Here is a 24,039-nt window from a genome sequence, read left to right as displayed (position 1 = left end):
TTCTCACGTGTCAAAGTATTAATCACGGAAGGATGAGCTTTCTGTTTGTGATGGTCTTCCCCTCAAAGGCCCTCGCCTCCGGATCCCCTCAGCAATGAGGCCAGCAGTCTACGCCTCTGCATGAAGTACATCAGGGCATCATCGCACCAAGGCCCTCGCTCGTGAACCTGTGTGGTGGCCTGGCATACCAGCGGAGATAACCTGCATGATGACCAGCTGTGAAAGGTGTGCCCTTACTCTAGTGAATTGAGCGGAACGACTCCTTCCTATAAACCTCCCTGATCGTCCTTGGGAAGTTCTGGGCATGGACCTCTTTCAGCACAACACTCAAACCTTTTTGATGGTAGTGGGCTACTACGCCCGGTTCCCGGAGGTGGTAACACTGAAAAGTACAACAGCTCCAGTGCTCACTGAGGTGCTAAAAGCCTGTTCGTCCATCAAGGGATGCCGCAACAGGTTAAGTCAGACAACGGTCCGCCATTTTCTTCACGTGAATTTGCCGCATTCGCTGCGTCTTATGGTTTCGACCAAATCACCAGTCTAACGGAGAGGCAGAGCAAATGATCCGGACTGTGAAAGGCATTTTTCGTAAGGCAAAAGAACCTCACTTGGCCCTTCTCAGCTATAGGGATACACCAGGTGTGAGTGGCTTCAGCCCGGCTCAGCTCCTTATTGGAAGAGAACTGAGAACTGGAGTCCCAACGCTGGATTAAAAGCTTCGTCCACACTGGCCTAAAAGGGAGGAGGTAGCCCTAAAAGATGACCTTACAAGAAAAGAACTGCAAAGTACTTCAACTGACGTCATGGCATCGGGGATCTGCCATCACTTCAGTCCGGTGAACAGGTTTGGGTTCGACCCGACCAGGTGCTTGCTACAGTTCTGAGCAATTGGCACAGCGTCCAATGTCCTTGGTCGTCGAAATGGGTTGAGGAACGATTCTGAAGTGGAATCGTCGACATCTTGTTTCCCTTGTGCTCAGGGTAGCAGGTCCTGCACTTCTCCAGCCTCACCGCCGCCTGTTACAGCGGGACCTTCTACATGTCTTGGTGATGGTGTTGTGCTTACCCGCATCGGCTGCCGTGTAGTACCACTGGACCGCTTGCATTCGTCACTGAGGAGGGGGGGGGGGAGATGTTGCGGTCACTACTTATGAACCTTTGGCAGCATATACAGTAACTCTACTATGAACCTACGAGTGGCGTCTTCTAAGCTGATGCCCAGACGAGGGGGATTTAAATAAAGCATTTTTGCGTTTGGTTCTGGAGCAGCGTGGTCGCTTGGCTCTCACTATCGGAATCCCGGCACGACAGCACAGAAACGCCCATACAACATTGATATGAGGGAGCGCTTGTTGCTATAACAAGTTAACTCTCATGGCGTTGGAATAATATGCTTCTGATTGCATTCTTAAATAATACAGCATGAGCCTATCGATTTCGGCCTCCTCAACAATCACTACACTGTCTGAGGATAACTAACGTCTCATATTTTAGTGGAGGCTTCTCAAAGAAAGAAGAATATACAGAATAAATCTTTTTACTGAAAAAAAAAGCTATCAGCGACTACCGTCCACGCCGTGCATGCAAAATGCCGCCAACACCGCGAACAGCAGACGACATGGGGATGATATGTCGTTGTGACGTCAGCGGCCCATGGTTGACAAATCAGGAAGCTGCTTTCGAATTATTAAACAAAAGTTATTTTGAAAATATGTACTGGTGGGGGGGGGGGGGGGGCACCGAATGAGTTCAAATTTCGAGGAATAATAATTTAACGTATGTGGAGTGAAATGCAATAATCAGTTCATGCTGAAATGTTACCTGTCATATGACCCATTTAAGGTCATTTTTACATTTTTATCTATCGCCGGAGTTGCCATTCGAGCGTCCTTCAATTTTTGTTTGTTAAAACCGGTGGGGCTACTTGAAAGAATTGCAGCGAAAGACCGCATTTCATTAATTGCTTTCTTCCCCAAAACATCAATGATCTGACTTATTGCGCAAAATAATTTTAACATCCTATTCTTTTACTTTCTTTTTGACGTCGCGCGAAGTCGTGCAACGCAGCTTCAATATGCACATATTCAAAATTTCACCCACCAATCGCAGTGACTGTGTACTGAGCTTATGAACCGCGAACAAAACGGTACTTTCGTTTGGTTCAGCACACTCCAAACTTGTGCAATTGTAAACGCTTTTTTTTGTAATGCTCTCGCTAACTCGCGCCACCATAGACAAGAACGGGCCTTCAGTCGCCAGGTGACCTGGTTGAAAGCTTCCGGGTATTCGTGTACACTGCTGTCTGTAGCTGAAATCATGCCCGCAGAGAGCAAAAATGTGGCTTTAGGCAAAGGTGGCGCTGTAGAGATCGAAAGTAAAAAGTAGGGTAATTCCTTACAGGCACACCATCGCCCACAATGTAAACATATAGGTGTAGGTAGTGTTCCGTGCATCAGTGAGGCTTTCTAAATTGAGCACGAAGGTGAATTCGACCGTGTGCAAACAACAGCTGTCCTTTTTTGAAATGAAGACGTTATGTAAAATGCCTAAAATATGTTGTCTACTCGATACCGCTGCTGTACATAGACCAAACAGGCAGATGTCTGAACGAAGGGAAGACGTCGTCAGTGCAATAACTCTGGTTAACCCTAGCTGAATTGCTATAGCAACGGCGGAAGCTTGTTTCGCCTGCTACATTATTACCCTTTCACGTCCTATCAGTGTAAGGTGTTACATTATTGGGGACACTTAAGCTCATCCACCCCGCCGGAGTGGCGCAGTGGTTACGGCGCTCGACTACTGTTCCCAAGGACGCGGGATCGAACCCCGGACTCGGCGGCCGCTTTTCCATGGAGGCGAAAAGCAAGGCGCCCGTGTGCTGTGCGATGTCAGTGCACGTTAAAGAACCCCAGGTGGTCGAAATTTCCGGAGTCCTCTACTACGGCATTTCTCATAGCCTGAGTTGCTTTGGGGCGTTAAACCGTACAAACCAACTTAAGCTCATCCTTTGAGTATGAGGCGAGAGAGTCTCCTTCTTCTTCTCCTCCTCGGGTTTTCAAGGTAAAGCGTGGTCTCCGCCGTGACCACGCAACGGCTCGAAACCTGGCTCAGTATTGCTGTCGAATAAAAGAGCGTCGTTTTTTAGGATATTCAGTTAAGCATATAGGGTAGGAATTCCTGATTTCATGCGTTTTGAATTTTAGCTCCTTTTTTCCGTTGCCATAGAGATGCCGCTTCCAGATTTAGCATGACAATTTACTTTTCATTTCAATGCTGCGCGCGCGTTATAGTCTACATGTTTCGTCGCACAAGGCAGTAGAGCTTTGTTGAATTCAGCGCTTTGTGGTCTGTGTTATCCCTTTGTCGCTCTGTGTGTATGAATGCTTGATTACATATTCCTATATTCTTCCTTGATCAGATTTATTGACAGAAAGTGCTAGTATTCTGCACGAGGCTGCGACTAATGGTCATACGTGTTGCTCTATTTTATGTTTGTGCTTGTTTTTGCGGAGATGTGGCGCAGGGAGATCATTTTGCTGTTTAAGTGCGCAGCATGCACCGAACGGCGGCCGGACTGCGTCTTGAAATACGCGCACACAGCATAGCACTGAGCGCATCCAATGCTTGTGGGTGATAGGCTGGGAATAAAATGTATACATGTTTATTCAATAGGCAAACGAACGAAGAGAAAACGAGGTATTCGTTGTACAAGCACAAATGCAGCCAACAGCAATTTGCAGCAACGCAACCATAGGGGATAATTTATTATGTGAAATAATAATGTACTATGCTAAGAAATAATAAGGACAGAAGCTTTTAAAAAACGGCAGAAAAAGACAAGTACGTGGAAGGATCCAAACCCATGACCTCCAAATTTTGCGTGAGTGAGTAATCTTCTACCTTATTGGTTATTTACATGGTATCCTTGAGGTGTTCGATGGCGGCGCTCTCTTTCATGACGACTGACGTGAGACGATGCATTGCCATCAAAGACATATCAGATCCCCTCCTGGAGGTTGTGTGGTGGTCCGCAAGCCATGAGAAGGGTATACGATGCTGGTAGCTTCTGAACTAAAGCAAAACGCGTACATATGCGAGTTAAAAAACCGCAGGTGGTCCAAAGGATCCCTTCACTGCAGCGTAGTCCGCATATTAGAGAAGCTCCCTACCCTCGCGCGAAAAATTGCTGGATGCCAAGTGGTATTTGAGATCAAGTCAATGTTCTGCAGAGACGCGGAGCGTGGTGGACGGCCGCTCGGCTCGTGGTTGCCGTGTGCTGTCAGCCCGTGGTGGCCACACTGTGCAATGAGCTCACCATGCTGTCCGAGGAGTGCCAGTGCGACGAGTCCAACCAGAGACTGACGCTTCGCTGGGCCAACATCCATGTGAGCCCGCTACTCAGCGACCTCGACAGGGTGGCCGACGCCCGTATACCGCTCTACGAGATGCAGGTACGCTCACATCCCTATTTTGGCGCCAAAATGCTTGTAGGAATTGTCAGGGGAGCAAAGAAAAAGGAGCGAACAACTGAAGACAGCATTTCACTGTTTTAACCCTTTGTAAGGCACGGTATATTTTTTTCAGAAACTAAGAAAAGTGTTGTGTTATTTGACTAAACGAAGCCAACAGAAATAGTTTGCACGAAATTTCATGCCATATAAACAAGTAGTTTATTAAATAAAAGTGGGACATATGTGTCCCACTGACACTCAGTGGAATTTCAGGAAGTGGGACGTATTTGTCCCATTGCCTCTCAAGGGCTTTCAGTTTACTTCCGACCAGCATGAAAAGGCCCAAAACATGTTGCGCAAAGCGGCACATTGCATGCAGAGCACAAAAGACTGGTGCGAGCTTCTTTCTTGGTACTCGAGCACCAGCGACATCGCCTCCTTTTCGCGACCTTCTGAGGGTGGTGTCCACCTCCCAGAAATCGGACTTCGTCCTCAACTCCTACCATTTTTTGTCCATTTTTGGTACCTTCTTTGTTGGCTTTATAAGGGCGATTGTTAGAGCCTTTGAAGGTTTGGCCGTTAATCAGCTGGCGACCGAGGACCAGCCGGAACCACAGGTAGTTCATTTGATTGTCTTGTTTCATTTGGAGGAAAGCATTCACTACTGCTGCATCCAGCAGAAAGTAGAAAATTCGGTACCAGGACTTCTTAGATCTTCTGTTTGCCGGATACGCATTTCTCCTCTGGTCAAACTTGTCGACTCCACCCATCCAGGTGTTGTAGTCTGAGATAGCCTTTGGGCATTGGACAGACACGGACGAGCCATTGGCGAGCATTCGAACAACGTCCGCAGTGTCATTCGGGTGATGAAAGTTGGAAAGTACGTGGACGTTTTTCGTATCCTTCCACTGGTAAGCCGTTATGTTTCCTTTTGTCCGCCATACATAGTCACCCTTTTGCAGCTTGTTATCATGTCTGATTTCTTCAGGGAGATCCTTGCGATTTGTTCGAACGGTCCCCGCTGCCAGAATTCCCTTTTCTTTCAAGGCCTCCATTAGCCGTGTGGATGTAAAAAAATTATCAAAATATAGCTGTGTGCCAGGCTCCACACCATCAAGCAGGGAGAGCACAACATGTTCTCCGAGACCCATGCCGGCTGGGCGGTCGGCACCTTTCCCTTCATAAACCTGAAAATCAATCAGGTATCCTGTCTGGGAGTCAGCGCGGCACCAAACCTTATATCCGCGTTTTATGGGCTTCATAGGGAGGTATTGCTTCAAAGATGACCGCCCTTTGAAGCGTATCATGCTCTCGTCAATGGCTTGATGGGAAGACGAGTGTATTGCCGCTTGAAGCTGGCATTCAGCGCTTGTATGAGAGGGCGTACTCTCGACAATCTGTCGTACCCGTCTTCACCTTTCTTTTTTTCTTTGGTGAGGTCGTTGATGTGTAAACAGTTCATAATGTTTTGAAAACGGCGGAATGACATGATCCTTGATATGTCAGGGCAATTGAAGAAACTGTCGCTGCTCCAGTATAGATACATTTGATGCCTTGGATTGGTGCTCATCAGCAGCAGTATGCCAAAATATGCGCGAAGTTCATCAATTGTCAGCTCTTTCCAGTGCTTGCGGTCTTTCTGCTTTGCAAACCGGTTTGTCTCTGTTACTAGTGTATGCATGACACTGTCGTCAAAATATAGAGCAAAAGCTTCACATGGCGTCGTCGGTGATTTTGATGAGAACTGTGGGTCCCAAATTTTCGGGTCGCGGACGGCATGCTCCGGTTCGCTGCTACCCCAGAAACCAGGCTCCTCTTCGACTTCTTCAGCAGAAACTTCAGGCGCTTTCGTTCGTTTTCTTGTCTTTCTGGTGTAAGTAGCCTTGCGCTTTTTATGTCTGCTTGTTGAAGCTGCTGCTCCATCGTCGCCGCTTTCTTCATCCGAGTCCGGCGGAGCGAGCTCGGGTACGAAGTCGTCGTCTGTATCCTCATCCGAGTCACTCGAAGTGGGGTCGTCCGGAAGGCTAAAATATAGCTCAAGCGCTTCTGCTGCCGTTAGGAATCGTTTATCTGCGTTTTCAAGAGCAAACAAAATACAAAAGTTTGAGTAACGTATCCCTCAACACATCGTCACCGAAAAGCGGGAAGTTAGGCCTAGCATACTTCATGCTGTTTTCTAAGGGTGGTCGTATTTATACAAGATTTTCAGGCTAAGTATTGCTTTTATTCCTCAAAAAATGCGATTAAAACAAGCTACTGGGCTCAGTTTTGAAGCACAGAAACGGAAACACTCACCTGACATCTCGAATTATTCTTGTTTGGAGACACACCAGGAAAAAAATTCTTTGCCTTTCCGAACGGAGACACAATTTTCCAAACAACGGACGCCTAGCACCACCTGTCGTAGAAGCAGCAAAACTACTTCCAGGAGTAATTACAGCATCCGCTGGTAGATGGCAGCACAGTAAAAAACGGGATGCAAGCGTCCCAATGCCTTTGAAGAGCCCTTTTCTGCGGCGTAAAAAGTGGGATGTATATGTCCCATTGCCCTACAAAGGGTTAACACCCATCGTTCACGCGCAGTTGGTGCAATGCTCACCGCTTGAGAACCACAGCTTGCGTGAAATGGAGAATTTGACGAATCTGATCGAGATTGATATTTTTGATGCAAGCAAAAACACAACAGAAAAAAGTAGTTGTGGTGTAACTCTGGTTAACCCTAGTTGAATCTTATTTTGCCTGCTACTTCCAATATCCTCCCCTATCCTGCCCTATCAGTGTAAGGTACTACATTATTGGGGGCTCATCCTTTAAGAATATGGCTCGAGTGCGTAAGCTAACTTCTTCTGCCCTCGGCTGTTCAAGGGACCACGCGGCGGCTCGAAATCAGGCGCAATGAAAGACATGGCTCCCGTACGGGAGTTCACAGTAAACAAATGACAAGGCACGAGCTGATATATGTTTAAAAAGGAAGCATGCGTAATCATTTGTCAGATTTCCGCAGTTACGGTTCACGGTGTGACTGGTCATTTGTATGGTGAACAATTCCAGGTGAAGGCGAGGGAATGTTTTCTCTTTCAGCTGCAAGAACATGCGCCTTATTCAGTCGATAACGTGCTGTTTCGGTACGGAGTGCTTGGCGATAGCACTGGAGTTCATTATTTTGTTTTTGACGTCATTATTTATGATCTTTAAGGCGCCTTTCAAATTTGCCAGTTTCACCGATGTAAACAAAGTCGCAGTCAGAGGAAGGAATGCTGTAAACCATGCCGGGATATTTTCATTTCCAAAGAACGTTCTTTACGTTGCATGTCGCAGTTTATCGGTCAGAACGTGGGCACTGTAAACGTTCAAGGTGCGCAGGATGAGTGCAAACTACTCGCTGATTCCATGGGCGTAGGGAACACCGGCACGTTTCAGGGCGGAAGAAAACACAGCACTTTCACATGCAGATCGACACAGCTGTGTTTCAGCCGAAACCACAAAAGATGTCGGGTAGTCGTTGCGTGAAAGTTCTTGCCGCGCCACATCAACGTTATTTGCCTAGTCTTCGGGAGGACGGTATATGCGCTTGTTTCAATTTAATAAAGCGACTGGTCTCTTACGTGAAGCTGGGTAGACTCATTTAAAATTAAGGGCCGATGTGCGTAGGTTTTCTACAAACGCTGGAAGATAGCGTGCCAAAATTGCTTTTTACCAAGGAACAGAAAACGCGCCGTTTGGCTCGACCTCGGTGGTGAAATCAATGGCGTCTTCTATGGAGTTTAAACGCGACAAGAAATCAGGCAAAGCGTCTTTTTGAATTATGCAGAAGCAGTCGTCTACATATCTGAGGAAACTATTTGGAGGATGGGCGAATGTTTCCAGGGCACGGCGTTCGACAGATTCCATGGAGAGGTTCGCGAGAGTAACTCTGAGACATCCATTGAAGTGACTTGAAGTGGACGGTAAAACAAGCCTTGAAAGACAAAATACGTGTTGCTGAGGTAGAACCTAAGCGCGTGCAGAATCTACTTGAAGATGACGCCATCTACTGCCGACTTGACAGGGACCCAACCACAAAGGTAAAGCGCGATTTACAGAACGTTCTCGCCGACGCCATCAGTTTAATCCCTCCGGCCCCCGGACCACTTTACCTCAGGCTGCTGCGCACCAACGGTTCGGCTCCCGCTCTCTACGGTCTTCCCAATGTGCACAAGACTGGTATGCCGATGCCTCTCATCGTGGACTGCAGTCGTTCCCCCGTCCAGAGTTTATCTGGCTACTTTCATCGCATCATCTCGCCTCTTGTTGGTTGTCGCTCGACATACGTACGGCATTTGACTCACTTCATCGAGAAGGTAAGCGACATATCACCGGAAGACAACGGGCTGCTGTTCTCGTTCGACGTCTAGTCGCTTTTCACGTGCCTCCCTGTTGACCTTTCCATAAAAGCCTGCTCTTCTGCCCCCGCATCTGACAGCTCTTTACCTGAAAGGAGCCCTATTCACGGTCCTGATCTTTCCAGACTCATACAGTTCTGCCTCAGCAATATGTATTTTGTCTTTCAAGGCTTGCTTTACCGTCAACTTCAAAGCACTTCAACCGGTGCCTCCGTTACCGTCGTATGCTTCACCATGGAATCTGTCGAACGCCGTGCCCTGAAAACATTCGCCCATGTTCCTAAAAGGTTTTCTCAGATATGTAGACGGCTGCTTCAGCATAATTAAAAAAGAGGCTTTGCCTGCTTTTTCGTTGCATTTAAACTCCATAGAAGACGGCATTGATTTCACCACTAAGGTCGAACGGCACGTTGTCTTTCTAGACGTCTTGCTAAAGCGCGATATTGGCGAGCCATCTTACAGCGTTTATAGAAAACCTATGTACACAGGACGTTACCTTAACTTTAAATCAGTCCACCCAGCTGCACATAAGAGATCAGTCGCTGCCACCTTATTAAATAGAAGCATAATACCACTGGCCCCTAGCCTTCACGCCGCTCACAGTGGGCCACGGCCAGTCTCGAAGGAGAGCGCGCTTCTCTTCTCTTAAGGCTTCACCAATGGGGTCTGTTTCCAGCTCCCGCCGCGCCTCGGTGGGGTGACCACCGCCCCACTGTATCGCCTCTGCTACCGCCGTTCACGCGCAAGGGAAACGCGCGCTCGCTCTTCTCTCCGCCCGCATCAGTTGCAAACGGCACGTCTTCACCCATTATATTGTCACCAACACAAGTAGCAAGCAGCACAACAACCGAGCTGGCCCTTTTTTAATCAAACGAGAACTCGAGAGAGACGAGGATGATGCTTAGCCACGTGCCAAGACATTCGGCCACTTGGTGGCGCCAGAAGATGGTCAGCGGTGTGGCATTGCCCCCCTTCAAAGGGCATCGACCCGATGCCGCAAGCATAGGGGAATAGTCGAAAAGCGGGGCAAACTATACGGGAAAGTATCTGGCTCTGGTTTGGACCCTGAAATGGTTTAACGATTGTAATATGGCTTCATTCTGGCAACGTGAACTATTTCAGATTTCGGCTGCCGAGACGAGCGTACAGTGCCTTGTGGTAGCACCTCGTTGTTCACCGCGCTGAGGCGGCGGAGCACCTCGTAAGGTCCAAAGTATCGCCGCAGAAGCTTTTCAGAGCGCCCTAGCAACCGTATTGGGCTCACCGTATGACTTACACGCCCGGCGACCAAGTCTGGGTATGGAACCCAGACTTGGTCGCCGGGCGTGTAAGTCACCTCTCGGTGTCGCAGGTTGTAGCGCTGGGCGTCGTGTACTTGTTGGTGCCGAATTCGCTGTCGGGCAAGCTGGCGTGCAGCTTCTGCGTCACGAATAAATTGGTCAGCCCCCACGACAGTGAAGGGAGCAGAATCTGGAAGAAGCATGGCATACAGCATAGTCAAGGGTTCGCGTCCATGAATCAAATGAAATGGAGTGAAGCGTGTTGTTTCCTGGAGTGCAGTGTTGTATGCGAACGTGATGTACGGAAGAATTCGGTCCCAGTTCCCATGATCGTCGTCTACATACATAGAAATCTTATCGGCAATTGTCTTGTTAAGCCGCTCAGTCAGTCCATTAGTTTGAGGATGATAGGCTGTTGTCTTGCGGTGGGTGGTGCCACTGAGTCGAAGTACCTCACTCGTGAGTGCCGACGTAAACGAGGTTCCTCTGTCAGTTAAGACGACTGTTGGCGCACCATGACGGAGTACAATGTTGTGAATGAAGAAATGCGCAACTTCATCTGCGGTACCTCGGGGAATGGCCTTGGTCTCACAGTAGCGGCTAAGGTAGTCAGTGGCAACCGCTATATACCTGTTACCCATGAAGGACTTCGGAAATGGGCCCAGTAAGTCCATGCCGACCTGTTGAAATGGGAATTTCGGGGGATCGATAGGTTGTAAGAGCCCAGCTGGTTTAATGGGTGGTGTTTTCCGCCGCTGGCACTCACGGCAGGTACGGACGTAGCGGTGCACAACGGCAGCTAGCCTGGGCCAGTAGTACTTTCGGCGTATCCGTGCCAATGTGCGAGAAAACCCGAGATGGCCGGAAGAAAGGTCATCGTGGCACGCACGAAGAGCTTCGTCATGTAGCGTTGTGGGTACTACAAGCAGATAAGCAGTTTCTGTTGGACCGTAGTTCTTTTTGTAGAGCACACCATCACGCAGGCAAAATGACGACAGTCCGCGCCTGAAGAGCTGAGGAGGAGATGACACGGTTCCTTCAAGGTATTCAATGAGGGGCAAAAGTTCAGAGTCAGCCCGCTGCTTTCAGGATAAGGTGGACGTCGCGATAACACCGAGGAAAACGGAATCGTCATCGGAACCGTCCGCGCGGCAGGGAGTAGGGGCGCGGGACAGACAGTCAGCATCACTGTGTTTCTTGCCGGACTTGTGCACGATTGTAACGTCAAATTGTTGCAACCGAAGGCTCCATCGAGCAAGCCGACCCGATGGATCTTTCAGGTTTGCCAGCCAACACAGAGAGTGATGGTCGCTCACGACACGAAACGGACGACCGTACAAATATGGACGAAATTTCATGACTGCCCACACAACAGCGAGGCACTCCTTTTCGGTAGTTGAATAATTAACTTCGGAACGGGACAAAGTGCGACAGGCGTAAGCAATGACACGTTCTGCGCCGTCCTGCCACTGAACAAGGACCGAAACGAGGTCAACGTTACTGGCATCCGTGTGCAGTTCCGTGTCGGCCTCTTCGTCGAAGTGGCCAAGTATTGGCGTACATTGGAGACGAGACTTGAATTCCGTGAAAGCGTTTTCTTGGTCGGGGCCCCAAAAGAACGGCTCGGCGTCTTTTGTCAGGCGGGTCAGAGGCTCAGCGATCTTAGAGAAATTGTTAACAAAGCGACGATAGTACGCGCAGAGGCCGAGAAATTGACACCAAGCTTCGTTTATCCGCTGGTTTGGGGAATGAAGCGACAGCGGTCGTTTTCTCTGGGTCTGGGCTAACACCTCGAGCGCTGACAATGTGGCCGAGAAATTTCAGCTCGTTAAAAGCAAAGTGGCATTTTTCGGGTTTTAGAGAGAGACCGGCAGATCGGACGGCCTCGAAGACAGCGCGCAAACGTTTCAGGTGCTCGTCGAACGTGTCCGAGAAAATCACGACGTCGTCGAGATATACGAGGCATGACTGCCACTTCAGACCAGAGAGTCCATCATTCGCTGAAATGTGGCAGGGGCCGAACACAGGCGAAACGGAAGCACTTTAAATTCATACAAACCGCCCGGCATAATAAAAGCGGTCTTCTCACGGTCTCGCTCGTCAACCTCTATTTGCCAATATCCACTGCGGAGGTTAAGGGACGAAAAGTAAGTGGCATGGCGAAGGCGATCGAGGGAATCGTCTATGCGTGGCAGGGGGTACGCATCATTTTTCGTGACGTTGTTGAGCCGTCTGTAATCCACGCAAAACCTCAAGGTTCCATCCTTCTTTGCGACGAGGACAACAGGCGAAGACCAGGGGCTCGTCGACGGTTAGATAACGTCGTCCTGGAGCATATCTGTTACTTGGCGGCGGATGGCATCACGTTCTTTTGAAGACACCCGGTAAGGACGCTGACGTAGTGGACGTTGGTCATCGGCAACTATAATTCGGTGCTTCGTTAGTGGCGTCTGTCGGACCATGGAGGTTGATGCAAAACAATCTCGGAACGAATTGACAAGATTCTCTATGCAGCGTTTCTCATTGGGCAAGAGGTGCGGGTTCACATCAGTCTGAATGGCTGTAGGCGTCGCATTGTCGGGGTCTGACGTGTTGGATAAAGCGTACTGGCCTGTACATTCTCCAAGTTCTTCAAAATAAGCGACCATCGTGTTCGCCGTCAAATGTTGGGGTTCACATGTGAAGTTTGTCACTAGCACGTTGGCTTGGCCACGGACAAGTTTGACAAGGCCCCGAGCTACACAAACTTGTCGAGTTAGAAGCAGTGACATGTTAGCTTCAGCAATGCCACACGTGCCGGTGCTGTGATCACATTAGACTGTGACGAGCTTGCTTGCACGCGGAGGGATCGTTATGTGGTCGTCACAGACGCGCAACATCGTTTTCCGGAAGTCCGTGTTGCTATCGAGGGCTCGCTTGGTTGAAAACGATACCATCAGCTGCTCCCGAAGGTCTATAAAAGCACCATACTCTTGAAGAAAATCCATGCCGAGAATCACATCTTTGCAGCACTCTTGTAATACGGCAAATGTGCCAGTGAAAGTAAAACCGCAGATCTCTATGCGGCAAGTGCACATGCCAATCGGCGTCATTACATGACCACCGGCGGTACGCATCATTGGCCCAGACCAAGGCGTCAGAACCTTATGGAGTGCCGTGGCTAGCTGGCTGCTCATGACGGAGAAATCGGCGCCGGTATCCACAAGTGCGGTCACATCACAACTGTCGGCGGTTACAAAAATTTCCCCTGAAACAATGCGTTCGCAGCACATCGGTAAGTTCATCGGATCGGGTCGTCGCCGCTCGGGCCGTCGCGTCAAATCGTCGGGTGGAGGCTGTTTAATCTGAAACGTAGCGGCGGCCCCACCCCCGGAGGTCGCCGTGTTTAGTTTTCCCGGTGAGGGGACGTGCCTCTGAATTGCCCAGAGGAAGAGTACCGACTGGGCGAAGCAAAACGCTTCGGAGATGTCGATCGCGACCGCCATTGTGGTGACGTTGGCTGCATCTCGTTAGCAGCCAGGTACTCCTCAATCTCCTGTGGTCTTTCGCCATAGCGGGGTCGAGGCGCGTTTGATGGAAATCCTCTCAAGCCTATTCTCCGGTATGGGCAATTGCGAAGAATGTGACCAGGTTCGCCGCAGTGATAACAGAGCGGCCGTCTGTTGGGCGTGCGCCACAAGTGCGCCTTACTGATAACGGGACGCTGGTATTGCTGTGGCTCGACGGGGCGCAGATCTTGTTGCTGCTCGACGGGGCGCATGTAGCGAGGCGGTGGTCCGACAACGGGACGGAATGGATTTGGCTCGGGAGCAGGTCGCCGTAAGACATCACTATAAGTCATGATGCATGGCTCCGGTTGTGGTGCTGGTGGTGGTGTCTGCTACGCTCGAATTTCATCACGGATGACGTCCACGGTAGAATAATTCTGTGCAGAGGGAGCATTCAAGTGGAGGTTTTGCAGCTCTTCGCGGAGAATGCTCCTCACAAGCTCCCGCAATGCCTCGTCCCTGGCTGCTGGCACGGACGCGCAGCAGGGTGTGGCCGCTACGCTTGCCTGGCGGCCGTATTGCGTACTCCGTTCCTGCAGGGAACGTTCCATGCTGGTAGCTTCTCTCGCGAAATCTGCGACAGTTCTTGGGGGGTCGCGAATGAGGCCAGCGAACAACTGCTCCTTCACCCCGCGCATGAGGTGCCGTACCTTCGTTGCCTCAGGCATGGTAGGTTCGGCCCGATTGAAAAGCCGCGTCATGTCCTCGACAAACATGGCCACACTCTCATTTGACTGTTGAGACCTTGAACGAATTGCAATCTCTGCATTTTCTTTGCGCGAACTCGAGCTGAATGTTGTAAGTAACTCACGGCAAAAGGCTGCCCAGTTGACAAAGGACGCCTCGGGGTTCTCGAACCATGTCTTGGCCGAGTCTTGCAGCGCGAAGTACACATTCATTAGCTTCCGCTCGTTGTCCCATTGGTTAAATGCAGCCACACGGTCAAAACTGGCCAACAAGTCTTCCACATCCTCTAACCGGTCACCATGAAATGATGGCGGTGATCGCGGTGCGAGAAGGACGAACAGTGGGGCGTTGCTGGAAGGCTGGCTTGTCTGGCTGCTCGTCGTGGATGTCATGGTTCGTAGCGGGGTGGACAGCGTTTCAAACTCAGGTTGTAGGCCTCGCAGGCGACGGCTGGCTTTATGGACAGGAGTCGCGTCCACGCGTTGATGAGCAGCGTCACTGACGTCTTCGGGGGCAACGTACATGGGATCTTACCCAGCACCTCCACCAAATGTTACCAACACAAGTAGCAAGCAGCACAACAACCGAGCTGGCCCTTTTTTTAATCAAACGAGAACTCGAGAGAGACGAGGATGACGCTTAGCCACGTGCCAAGACATTCGGCTACTTGGTGGCGCCAGAAGATGGTAAGCGGTGTGACAATATGCGAAAACGCCGTAGTCAGCGTCTAAGATTTATCGCCTATGAAGAATAGAATGCAATCAATAACCCGCGCTAGCGCGTGCACGCCGTCGTCAGTGCGGCCGAGCACGACCAAGAGAAGCTCAACACTTATTTCCCCTAAATTTTGTACAAAAATAAATGTACCTTGTTATGCGTTTGAAAGCTGTAAGCGGGTGTATCGCGACCTGACGCAAGTGCTTGGGAAAACTGTTGGGTGGAGATTCTGTCAACCTCCGCTGCCGTTTTCATTTAGAGCAAAGAAGGCACCGGTGAAATTTCATGGCGCGTCTCAGATACAGAGTAAGGAACAAACATTTACGCTTACAGTTAAAATTTCAGTTGTCTCTTGGAGTGGGCTGTTCTAGCTTCATTGAAAACGAATCAGCCGGCTGAAAGGTAATAAATGCCTATATAGTCTCGCGACTGACGCACATGTATACGACCGACATAGTATCGGCTTAATGCGTAGATAAACAACAGGAAATGGGCATAAACAGTTATGCGTAGTTGAAAATAGCGGAAATTATAAATAAAATTATTTGTCCTTCAAAGTTACACATTGCACTATACTATTGATCAATCCATAAAAACGCCACCTGCGGCTAAGCAGTTCAGTTGTAAAATCTTCCTAGATGATTTCTGCACATGAGGAGCTGGCCTCTCATTCCTTTCTGTCACTTTCTTGGCATAAATAATTGACAAGATGGATTATGAGAAATGTTTTAGATATCAAAGAAGCGGACCTTATAGCACGGCTGTTGTCAATTTCGTACTGTAAACTCGGCAATCGTGAATCAGGACGTGAAGTATTTCGAGAAAAAAATTTGTGTATTACTAGCACCACAGCTACTTAAACAAAAATACAACTTTGAACAAGAGGGCAACAAACTCTAGTTTCGAATATTGCACTCCACTGGAATCTTTTCCGAGAAAAAGAGTGCACACGGGGCTGCTTCCTGATTAACTTAACAGTGTATCCAGCGAGATAAGCTAAACCGGAATATGTGAAAGTTGGTAAAAGGATGACAAGAGATGCACCACTTCCTTCAGTTTCTCTGTTACTGATTGCGGCAGAGGAGGAGTGATTTCTTCCCCTTCGACGCAAGATGCCTTGATTTTGCTCCCAGATGAAACGTACATCTTGACATTGTGGTCAAGTGCCGCTGTTATGGCCCTCCCATCTAGCTTGTTGTTCTATTCTCACATTAGCCTTACTTTTCGGAAGAGAACCTCAATGGGGTCGTTATTGAGTTTCCTGGTGAGGAAGGAGCTGAAACCTTTCCGCAGGATGTATTCGATAAATTTTATAGTAGACTTCGCGGTGAACAGCAGTGCTTGAATTGTTTCTTGAGAGAAAGTGGCCTTTTTTAATGCCTAATAAGGTTCTTGGGTGCTTTCGATATAGCATGTGAACTCATTTGTTAGCCACAGCAATCGAGTATAAAATGCGTCATTTATTGACCTGTTTTTGCCGCTTCCAGCATAAGTGGTTTCATGAATATGAAACCATTGTTTGATTGTTTTCATAATAAAAATAATATCTTGTAAAGATTTCATTAAAACAACGTTTAATTGTACAATTAAAATAATTCTTATAATATAGCATAACACATTTGCTAATTTATAGTGCAAATCAAGAAGAACAAATGGGCATGGGCAGGACATGTAGTGCGAAGAGAGGATAACCGATGGTCGCTTAGCGTAACAAACTGGATTCCAAGGGAAGGAAAGCGTAGCAGGGGGCGGCAGAAAGTTAGGTGGGTGGATGAGGTTAAGAAGTTCGCAGGGGTCAAGTGGATACAGCTAGCACCGAACCAGGTTGATTGGAGAAATATGGGAGATGCCTTCGCCCTGCAGTGGGTATAGTCCTGCTGCTGCTGCTGCTGCTGCTGATCATGATGATACAATTATAATAACATTTAAAACTCAAGCTTAGCGCGTGATTCGACTGTTATACTAATACTTTGTCATGCAAGCATTGTGCAGCTTACATTACATATTGTCACGCTACCGACGACAATGAAGGATTGTGATGGTGTCAGAAGAAGAGGAAGAAGCGTTGGCTTCTGGAGCTAGTAGGCTTCACCTTGTCCCGCTAGCACAGCACTGTAAATAAACACCCCCTTTCTTATTTCACCGTAACAACTTGGTGGAGGTGCTCCATTCAATCCCTACCTACGGCGCAGCAAGACAAATTGGAGTTTCGACGTAGTCGCCGCCTTGCTGGACTGCCATCCCTCCCTACCATTATGGACCACACCGACTCTAGCCGTGCAAGCCGCAACGCTGCAAGCCAGGCTGGCGACAGGCCTGCCCCCTCCAGCCCTATTCCGTCCCAGCCTTACGGGGAACCACGAGAGTTTGCAGGAGAAGAAGGTGAGGACGTTGAGAAGTCGCTACTTCATTATCAACAAGTTAGTAGGTACAACCGGTGGGATCCTGTAACCATGCTAACAAATGCAGTTTTGTTTTTAATTCACACGGCGATGACCGGGTTTGAGAATAACGAGGACAACTTGACGACTTGGGAACGGTTTGCCACCGAGATAAAACAACGTTTTAGCGGCTCCGTTCGGAGCAAAAAGAGGGCTGAGCAGACAATTACTCAAAGAGCTCAATTTCCCGATGATACTTATGCCACTTATGCAGACGAAATCCTCAGATTATGCAGATGTGTCAATTCCAACATGCCCGAGGAAGACAGAGTCGGCCACATTTTGAAGGGCATCGCGGCTGACGTGTACGACTTTTTAATCGCAAAAGACACCATTAACACGGTCTCCAATGTCATTAGACACATCCGCACGTTTCAAGCTCTCAAAATACGTCGAATGGCACCGAAATTTGGCCGGCTGGCCAACGTGCCTACCGTAGCCAGCCTTGATGGCCATGCCATATAGATCTTTCGTCGACTATCCAGCAAATCGTGCGGAAAGAACTTCTACGGCTCAACACACTTCACCTGCAAGAATCTGCTGAAGTCTCTGTCCAGAGGGTATCTAGACGGCCGGCTTCACCACCACAAGCGATTGCAGTGCAGACTTTGTCCCAAGCTCCTAACGTTCCAGCTTCTATCGACTACCCGCTTATGCATTTTGCTAACCCGAATGCGTCGATGCTTGACGCCCCAAGGTATGACGTCGCCTCAAGTGACCTAGATCTTCAATTCGATCGACCAGGATTCCTGAGCAGTATGAGCACTCAGCCAGACCTACGACGCGCCAAGCTTTTCCCTGCTCTTATCCAGAACAGCATTTTCTACCTTCCCCACCGATATGCTACCTCTGCGGCGTCGAAGGGCACATCGCTAGGTACTGCCGCAGTAGGTTCCCGCCTCAACCGCCCGGCGCCTCCAACAGTACCCAACAATCGGCAATACAGCCCCGTTTTTCAGCAATCAAATACTCAGCATGGTATTACCGCAACATCCATAACGAGAATCTCCGCGACCATTCCCCTGCATCTGATAGAAGTGTTACTCCCCCACCGGCCTTCCGTGCGCGTCATTCTCCATCACCGCGCCGGCGCTCTATGTCGCCTCGGCAGGAAAACTAACCAGCGCGACCAATGGTGGTGAGGCCGCTGGAAACCTGCTGTGTGCAAACATCCCTCCAACTATGATGCTCAAAAACAAAATTCGCGTGTTCATTGATGGTGTGTATACATTAGCTTTGGTGGATACGGGTGCGACTGTCTGTGATGAGTAATCAGTTTAGCGCTTGTTGGGACGCAAAGTGTTGTTTGATAATGACCGTGCTTCAATGTTTGTGGTGTGAGTGGAGATGCGTTGCGGCCTCCGGGTGTGTGTAGTGCGCAAGTGCCTGTGGGTGGTGCAATTTTTCCAGCCGAATTCGTCTTACCCCACTCTACGCATGACATCATTTTAGGAATGAACTTATTGAAGTTTTGTGGCGCTACCGTGTTGCCGAAGTCAAGAGGTTCATTTTGACGACTCGCATCTGCCGACTCTTTTTGAAAGCGGCCGTAATGAAGAAACATGTTTTAGTATTACTGAACACAGTAGTTCCAACTTTTTCTGCCATGTTCGTCGCGGTGTCCGCTTTACTTCTTGACCAGATGTCATTTCAGGCCGTGGTGCACCCAGTTCACTCAGCATGCCGGAAAAAAAGATATTATTCCTCATTGCATGATCTCCGTGCATCACGGTAGTGCCTCGTTATAGACAATCGATCCATCGTCCAAGCCCACAGTTTTACCAACCGGATTGAAGCTTGCCGCCTGTGGACCCGACGCGCCCCGCGTCGTTGCTTTGGTCACAGATGCTACAAATGCCACCGTACGTCCGGCTGCTGATCAAACTTCGATCTTCCACATGATCAGCGCTGGTCTCAGCTCACCTCAACGCCGTACTCTTGTGGATATTCTTCTACCGTTTTCGCCTATGTTTGACTTTCTCAAACAGATGGACCAACCTCTCGCCCTGCACCTCGGACCCATCATACCATCGACACTGATTCTGCTCGCCCCATCCGTCAAAAACCAGAAGATCGCGTGTCCCCATCTGCGCGCAAAGTCATACATGAGCAAGTGGAGGATATGCTACGGAAGAAGGTGATACAGGAGTCATCAAGCCCTTGGGCGGCCCCTGTTATTCTCGCACGCAAGAAAGATGGTTCATGGCGATTCTGCGTCGATTACCGACGTCTAAATTCTGTTATGAAAAAGGACGTCTATCCTCTTTTTCGCATAGACGACGCCCTCGACTGCCTCTCTGGTGCGTCCTATTTTTCTTGTCTTGATCTCAGATCTGGCTACTGGCCATTTCTAATAGACCCTGCGATAAAAAAACAGCCTTTGTAACGCCAGACGACCATTATGAGTTTAATGTTATGCCATTCGGGCTGTGTAACACGCCTGCCACATTTGAACGATTTATGGACACAGTTTTGCACGGCTTAAAATTGGATATTTGTCTTTGCTATCTGGACGATGTCGTCATATTTGGGAAGTCCTTCCAAGAACACAATGACTGTCTAGTACGCGTCCTGAATTGTTTGCACAATGCCGCCCTAATTCTAAACTCGAAAAAGTGCTGCTTTGGAGAGCGCCAAGCTCTGGTGCTAGACACCTTGTCAATGGTGATGGTTTAATGCCGAATCCTCAGAAAACTGCCGCTGTTGAGTCTTTTAAAGCCCCGCAGACAGTGAAGTAGTGCAGTTTTCTAGGGTTGTTTACATATTTTAGACGCTTTATACATTGCTTTGCTGACGTTGCTTACCCATTGACGTGCCTTCGTAACAAAAACTCCACTTTTGACTTGACACCAGACTGCGACGCGTCATTCCGTCAACTGAAGATTCTTTTAATATCCAAAGCCATCCTACGTCACTTCGATCCTGCTGCAGTGACAGAAGTTCACAAGGACGCTAGTAGAAACTGTCTCGGGGCAGTCCTTGTCGAACGACACGGTGAACGGGAGCATGTTATCGCGTGCGCAGGTCGTACCCTGAGCAAGCCGGAGCGAAACTACACAGTCACCGAACATGAATGCCTGGCTTTAGTTTTCGCTGTGCAGCGTTTTCGTTCATATTTGCACGGACGGTCGTTTACTATCGTAACCGACTATCATTCTCTCTGTTGGCTGCGGAACCTTCGAGACCCATGTGGTGGCCTCGCACGCTGGGCCCTCCGGTTACAGGAATATGACTTTGCAGTGGTGTACAAAAGTGAGAGGCGTCATGCAGACGCAGATTGTCTTTTTAGGTTGCCAATGGCCACGACCGGATCTGACAGCGATGATTTTGACAATTATATATCGACCCTCGAGCCAGCGTTCTCCAACACGAATGTTTTCAAAACGAAACAGCAAAGGGATAGCAGTCTGCAGCCTCTCTTTGCCGCCGCCCAAGTCAGCGCAGATACAAGCAGCTTTTATCTGCCAGATGGCCTCATATGGAAAGAGTTATTCACCTGTCGGCCAGCGATATCTACTCGTATTTCCAAGACGCTTCGCGCGGACGTTTTGCGTGTCATGCATGATGATCCAACTTCTGGGCATTGGGGATCGGTTCGAACACTCCTCCGTGCTCAAGAAAGATTTTACTGGCCCAGAATGCGCTCGACAATTGAACAATACGTTGCAGTTGCAAGTAATAGCAACGCCACAAACGTCCTACTGCAACTCCATCTGGCTTGCTGCACCCTGTGAAGACTTCGACAGCTCAGTTTGATCAAGTAGGCATACACCTCGTAGGTTCGCTTCCGAAGTCCTTGGATGAAAATCGCTGGATTTTATTCTGCGTGGACTATCTCACAGGTTACTGTGACACCGCCGCTCTTCCATTTGGTACGGCGCATCAGGTGTCGCTTTTCCTGCTGCACTCAGTCATCTTACGACACTGGCCACAACGAACTGTCATCGCTAATCGGGGCCGACAATTCACTGCTGATGTTGTTGAAGAGCTCTTGCGATTACGCGCCGTAACTTCCCGACATTCGACGCCATGCCATCTCCAGACAAGCGATATTGTCCTGCCCCCCCCCCCCCCCCCCTCGTCCTTTGTGGTTTTTAGCGCTTTGCTTTGTTGGGCTTGACTGAGCGCGTCAACAGAACGCCGATAAACATGCTTGCCATGTATGTGGATGCAGGGCATAAAAACTGGGGCACCATACTACCCTTCATCACGCATGCGTTTAATAGCGCCACGCATGAGACGACTGGGTACAGTCCATTCTTCCTGCTGTATGCCAGACCGCCACGCTTCTCCCTGGATACTATCATGCCCTTCTCAAGCCGCGAAGATCCCTGCCTGGCTGACACCCTGTCTCATCCAAGAAGCTCGGAGAATCGCCCGCTTACGGTCTCGTGGGTGCTTCACAAGGACGTTCTAAAGTACGATACGATGATGGCAGTCACCGGCATGTCACGTACTCTAGGCGATTTAGTCTGGCTGTGGCGTCCAATTGGGCGCCGCGGCCTACATCAAAAACTCTTGACCCACTATGACGGCCCATATGTGGTTGTCAAACGCATCAGTGATTTAACGTATGCAATAGCCCGCCTGACAGCATCGGGTCGTCGGTCTGCCAAAACCGGACTATGTCATGTTGCCCGCTTAAAGCCATGCCAGCCTCGCACGACTGACGAACACGCCAAAAGGGCTTCGGCTGAGTAGGGGGGGTGTAAAGCTACTGACGACGATGAAGGATTGTGATGGTGTCAGAAAAAGCGGAAGAAGTGTTGGTTTCTGGGGGCTAGTACGCTTCACCATGTCCCGCTGCCACAGCTCACTGTAAATAAACACCCCCTTCTTTATTTCACTGTAACAATATTTATAAATTTATTTTCAACTTCGGTGCTACCTAGATGGTTTCGCATCTAGCGCGGAAAGACTGCTTTGCCGTTGCAGACGAACTGATGTCATGTTAACATTGAATAATCTTCGACGCGATCACTGCTCGTTCAATTTTTGTATTCCTATTCTTGCACAGTCATGAAAACATTCGGATTGAAATGAATAAAAGTAGCTACCATGCCACAATGTAAGTCATATGCTTGTCGAACGTTTGCTGAGTGACGGTGCTTTTTAAGACTCCGTTGACGTGCGTATTACGCTGACGACATATATCTGCAGCATCTGCTTTCTGTGTTTTTTCATTTTGGGGCTGAAGTGACCACGAAACAGGCGGGCGACAGCGCGAAATCAGGCAAGAGCCACCCGCCGCCGCTGAAGCAGATGCGGAGCGAACAGTGCGCATTGCAGGTCGCACCCCTTGCGATGACGGAGAGCGTAACTTAAGGAAAGGCGATAGAGAAGGCCGTAGGAAAGACTCTCCCTCGAGATCGGATGTGAGTGGGCACAGCAGGTGTTCGCGTTCACCGCCTAACGACAAGAGGCACACTTTTGGGCCCCCTGTTCGATGTTCGCTTTCTACCGTTAGTCATGGAGTGCCGACTAAGAAAGCTTCAGATACGCTCGGGAAATAGCTTGTGATTAAAATCGCAGCCTTAAAACTATTGTTTTTGTCAACAGAAAGGATTCTATGCATTGGAGTGGGCTTCCGAAGTTACTGTAGGGGTGCTACCGTCGCAATAATTTTCTTTGGGACTGAGGGAGAAAACATTAGCCGGACGTTCTGACTTCTCCTTAAGAGTAAATGTGATATCGAATTAAATAGCACCTTTACATGTATGTATGTTTGTATGTTGTTCTTTATATTGTCACGTGCTTCGGGGCATCAGGAAAGGAAGAAGAGGCTAGAGAGAAGACGAAGAAAACGGAAGACACAGTGGTGTGTGCTGGTGTTCCTTGCGTGACTCGCAGCGCTTTAGACTATCAATAAACACCCCCGTTACGTACTGAGTACGTAACAGTTGTGGTGGAGTTTGCGGTGTAGATCAACACGGATCCCCGTTGTCTTCGACGAAGCCGCCGGCTCGCTGGTTTGCCACCCCTACCATCTAACATGGCTCAAGACGGCGACGCTGACCGAACAACACCTGCGGTGAGCAACTGGCAGCACTACCGCGAGCCGCGCACATTTGGTGGAAAACCTGACGAGGACGTCGACGAGTGGCTAGCCAACTACGAGCGGGTGAGCCGGTACAATCGTTGGGACGCGACCGTTAAACTAGCGAACGTAGTGTTCTTCTTGGAAGGCACTGCCCTAGTTTGGTTTGATAATCATGAAGACTCGCTTACCAGCTGGGATTGTTTCACAGAAGAGATAAAGGACTGCTTTAGCGACGGATCCGCGAAGCAGAAACGCGCAGAACAAACGTTGATGCAGCGGGCCCAGGTACCTGGCGAGACATGCACCGCATATATCGAGGATGTTGTGAAATTGTGCAAGGTGGTAAACCCTCGGATGTTCGAGGAAGATAAAGTGGGGCACTTGCTTAAAGGTATCGCTGTAGATGTCTATAATTTTCTTATCAGCAAAGACAATTTGAACTCTACAGCTGATTTCATCAGGCACTGCCGCACTTTCGAAACCTTGAAGTTGC

At 49.2% G+C, this 24,039-nt stretch overlaps 1 protein-coding gene across 2 annotated transcripts in view; it reads left to right on the top strand.

Annotated features, from left to right (window-relative positions):
* LOC146187569 (uncharacterized) overlaps window positions 1-24,039 on the top strand; it is a 378,746-nt gene that overhangs the window by 122,543 nt on the left and 232,164 nt on the right. For both annotated transcript variants that reach the window (XM_084605785.1, XM_084605786.1), the window contains exon 2: window positions 4,230-4,451. In XM_084605785.1, the coding sequence (XP_084461911.1) occupies window positions 4,230-4,451 (222 nt within the window). The remainder of the gene's footprint in view (window positions 1-4,229; window positions 4,452-24,039) is intronic.

This window comes from Amblyomma maculatum, chromosome 6 (genome assembly GCF_055883805.1).
Source record: "Amblyomma maculatum isolate TAMU_Amacu chromosome 6, ASM5588380v1, whole genome shotgun sequence".
NCBI classification, from domain to species: Eukaryota; Metazoa; Arthropoda; class Arachnida; order Ixodida; family Ixodidae; genus Amblyomma; species Amblyomma maculatum.
The sequence above is the reverse complement of the archived record's forward strand: the minus strand, read 5'-3'. Positions and strand labels throughout refer to the sequence as shown.